This window comes from Tigriopus californicus, chromosome 1 (genome assembly GCF_007210705.1).
Source record: "Tigriopus californicus strain San Diego chromosome 1, Tcal_SD_v2.1, whole genome shotgun sequence".
Taxonomy (NCBI): Eukaryota; Metazoa; Arthropoda; class Copepoda; order Harpacticoida; family Harpacticidae; genus Tigriopus; species Tigriopus californicus.
In genome coordinates, this window is record NC_081440.1 from 9552380 (window position 1) to 9556268 (window position 3889).

At 42.5% G+C, this 3889-nt stretch overlaps 1 protein-coding gene across 1 annotated transcript; it reads right to left on the reverse strand.

Annotated features, from left to right (window-relative positions):
- Positions 1–1725: 1725 nt before the first annotated feature.
- LOC131885726 (uncharacterized) lies at positions 1726–3531 on the reverse strand. Its single transcript, XM_059233865.1, has one exon. The coding sequence runs from the start codon at positions 3472–3474 to the stop codon at positions 1837–1839; it is 1638 nt and encodes a 545-aa protein (XP_059089848.1). The 5' UTR covers positions 3475–3531; the 3' UTR covers positions 1726–1836.
- Between the last annotated feature and the right edge of the window lie 358 nt (positions 3532–3889).

A 3889-nucleotide genomic window follows, 5' to 3' on the forward strand; every position in this document is an offset into this window, starting at 1 on the left:
TGCAATCCCAACCTTACTAAACTCTCCCAATACGAGAGCTCTCTCATATCCTCAATGTTCCTAGTAAAACGTCTTTGGACCTGCTCGAGCTTTTGCAAAACTGCTGAACTAATTGGAGCCCAAATGGGCGAGGCATATTGAAGATGCGGCTGGACAATCGACTTGTACAGAGTTAGCATCGTGATACTATCTCTAGAGTTAAATGTCGGATGCATACAACCGCAAATTGAAACACTTTGCCAACTGTCTATTGGATACGCTCATCGAACTTTCTATTATTTTGGAGGATTACTCCTAAATTTGTCATGGAAAAAACCTGCTCAAGATAATGACTTTTATAATCTATAAGTGGAGTTGTTAATGGCGTCGATCCAAAAAATCATGGAGCAGAATTTCATTACGTTCAAGGCAATATTGCTCTCAGCAACCCAGGAGTAAATTCTATCTAAGGGCGGCTTTACACTAGGATGGAAAATCGAGATTGAATCCGGTTACAGGATTGAAGTAGGCCTAGTGCAGGGTCGAGTTTTTGGTCTTTTTGCTCTTTTTGTTCCACTTGAGTGCAGTGAAAGACTGGAGTCCTCTACTTGACTCAAGTCTGTTGCCGAACTCGCCTTAGCACTAGTACCACTTCAATCCTCAAACCGGATTCAATCTCGGGTTTCCATCCTAGTGTAAAGCCACCCTAAGTCCTCGACCACTGGAATAGTGGACTACTGAAATCTTGACCATTTCTATCACAAGCTTAATTTGTAGTGCTTGCTGTTCATAGTAGGCATTTAAATGGACACCCCTTTGTCTAACTTTTGATGGACGAGATTGACTAGAGCCTCATTTTGGAACCCTTTTTAATCTTGAAGCTTGTTGAGTCTCAGCGAAAAATACTCCAATCGTAACAAAGACTGCTCAATTAATTTTGACCACTTCTGGTCTAGTTACTTTTTAGCACTGTGCTTTTAGATATGTTTTCGCAAATTGGTATAAAAGGTCTTGTTATGGCAAAACTGGTTCTGTCTTGATTTTGAAAAACGCTCGTGTGAGCGGACCCAAAAGTGTGAAAATCCTTTTCTACGAGCTAAAGTTAAGATCTGCCATGAAACATGAAAAAGGCAATTATTGCGGTCAAGTATCTAAGCCATCTGTTTATAGGGACCGTGGTTCATTGGACCAGGTTAAATTGGGACAGAAGTATCTCGAAAACCTTCTTTAAACCCCTTCAATGAGGAGAAAGCTTTTCGAGCGCCAAGGGTTGCAATTCACATGGCTAATCATAGTCAAGGACGAGGTCATTAGTACAAGGAGAAATACAGTTTCATTCAAGCCAAAAACTTGGCTGTATGGGTCACGACTATCGGGGGATACAAAATGAATAAGTTAGCACTTCTGTTGTAGGTTGGTTCTCATTTTGTGCCTTCATCTTAATGAATTGGAGGGCTCATTATCTTTTTACGCTCGATTTAGCTAAAACTTGGTCAACGTTTTCTTAGTAACATGAGCTCATCATGTGTGGTGCCAGAGCAAAAAATTATTTGAAATGCATTCCAGATCAACCCTACATTCAAAGTCCATCTCGGGCTGTCAACTCAAATTCGTTGTTAGACCAAATATTGTATAAAATCTAACTCTGAAACAATAAACGAATTACATTAGTCCGTTTTAATACTACCGGGGATTACGCTCCTTGTATCATTCTTGTTGAAAAGAAAAGAAAGTTGCCTGTGAAAGTTACGAGTAGAAATCTTTTATTTGGATCAATTGATATTTCATGAAGTAATTCTACCCGAATTGAGTAAATCAAGTTTCCTTTTAACATGGTAATGTCCTAACAATGACAAACTATTTACAAGAATTAAGATTTCGTCTAAGTAGTTTGCCCATGGCATTTCGAGGCAATTCCTTTTCTACAAATCGAACTCCACCACGCAATTGCTTGAAATCATCTACTTTGGCCGCCACTGCCTCAATGATCTCGTTTTCGCTCATTTGACATCCAGGGGTTAATCGAACCACGGCCGTGGCCAATTCTTGGGAGGCGGGATCAGGCTCTCCGTACACTCCCACCTCTTCGACTCCTGGCAATTGTTGGATGAGCGTCTCCAACTCAAAGGGATGGATGTGATTATTTTTGAATTTGATGATTTCTTTCATTCGCCCGTCGAAGTAAAGAAGACCGTCCTCGTCGTAATGACCGAAATCTCCGGAGTGACAAAAACCATCTGGCTCACAGAATTTAGCTGTTTCTTCCGGTTTGTTGAGGTAACCAGGGAATGGATAGGGGGGTTTGATCATAATTTCTCCCACTTGGTGAGGTTTAAGTGCCTCTCTGGTATTGGGATCCACAATCTTCACCTCATGCCCTTCCATGACGGGTCCCAAACATGTCAAGCTGAGGGACATGGAAACCAGGAATGCAACTTCCGTCATTGAATAGCAATTGACAAAAATCACATTGGGGAATATGGTCTTGACTTCATCACTCATGTGTGGATGGAATGAGGTTCCAACTGGGATGATTACCCTGACTCGGTTCACATTCAATCCCGAAGGGACAGCATCCTTGATGGCAGCGAGTTGGGCAACGTGATGGGTTCCCATTATCATTTTGGTTATATTGAATTGGTCGCAGGCTTTCAAGATCAATTTAATGTCTTTCACCAAATCAGAGTCCCTAAAAAAGACCACTTCATGACGCATCCCGCCTATAACCAGCTCGCCAAATCCACTGATATGGAACATGCACGTGGTAAGGAGATCCCACCCGGGGATGGTTGCTTTACCATAAACGAAGCGATGCTTGATAAAATCAAAGCTCATCTGAATACCTTTGGGTACGCCTGTTGTTCCTGAAGACCAACTGATGTAGGACACTTGGTCGGTGCGAAAATCGGTGATGGGCTTGGGATCTTGAAGCTTGTCAGACTTCAACAGATCACTTAAAAGTGGAATTCCAGCCTTATTAGGATATTCGTTTGGTGCAGCTGGGTCATCCAAAACGATCAATTTAGACTCCACCCCTTCAACTTTAGCGAGTGCTTTGTGGAATCTCTCAGCATTTGTGGGGGAGCAAATGACGATCAAAGCACGTGTATCTTGAATTTGTGCAATCACAGTGCTCTCTGCTAGGTCTGGATCCGTCACGGAAGGAATTGCACCGCAAACCCAAGCGCCCAACGCCAATGGAAAGTATTCCAAGGAGTTGGGAATGGATATCTGCATCTTATCATTTCGCTTCAAACCGAGGGAGGTGTACACTTTGGCATACTGCCTGGCCATTGGTTCCAATTCCGAGAGCATGATCTTTTGCGTCACATCCGCCCCATTGATAAGAAAAGCGCGGTCACCTTTGGTCGCCACCCGAGTTCGAAGGGCCTCAAAATATGATTCTACCAAGGGCTTATCTGGGGCCGTGGGTAGAACTTCGGAATGATCCACGGGGTGGTCGGCGACGATGACATTTTCTTTAGTGATTGGCATTGTATTTCAACGTGCGTTCAGTTCAATGACTACTTGGAAACTAAAGCCGGCTGGACAATCGAGAAATCAATTCAATCAAACAAACAGAGGAAAGATAAGACATGTTTGGGCAACTCCTGTTCTATTTGTTCAGTTGTAATAGAACACCTCAAACGATCGAATGTTAGAGTATTTGAAAAATATGGGACATGACGTGAGTCTTAGGCGCGGTCATTTGAGGAGGGCCAAGGACGAGCCATGTGCACGTTCAGTATATTCAGATATTTTAGACTTTGAACTACGTATACGATTTTGGGGCGTTGTTTCAGGTGTCGTAATTCTAACAAATGCACTACAACTTTTTCATATACACGCATCACACGTTTGACTAGAAATTGTCAACGTGGGAAGCAACAAAGCGAATTTAAAAGAAAAT

What these genes read in the sequence shown, in the direction of transcription:
- LOC131885726 (XM_059233865.1), bottom strand. Translation starts at nt 3,474, where the DNA reads ATGCCAATCACTAAAGAAAATGTCATCGTCGCCGACCACCCCGTGGAT.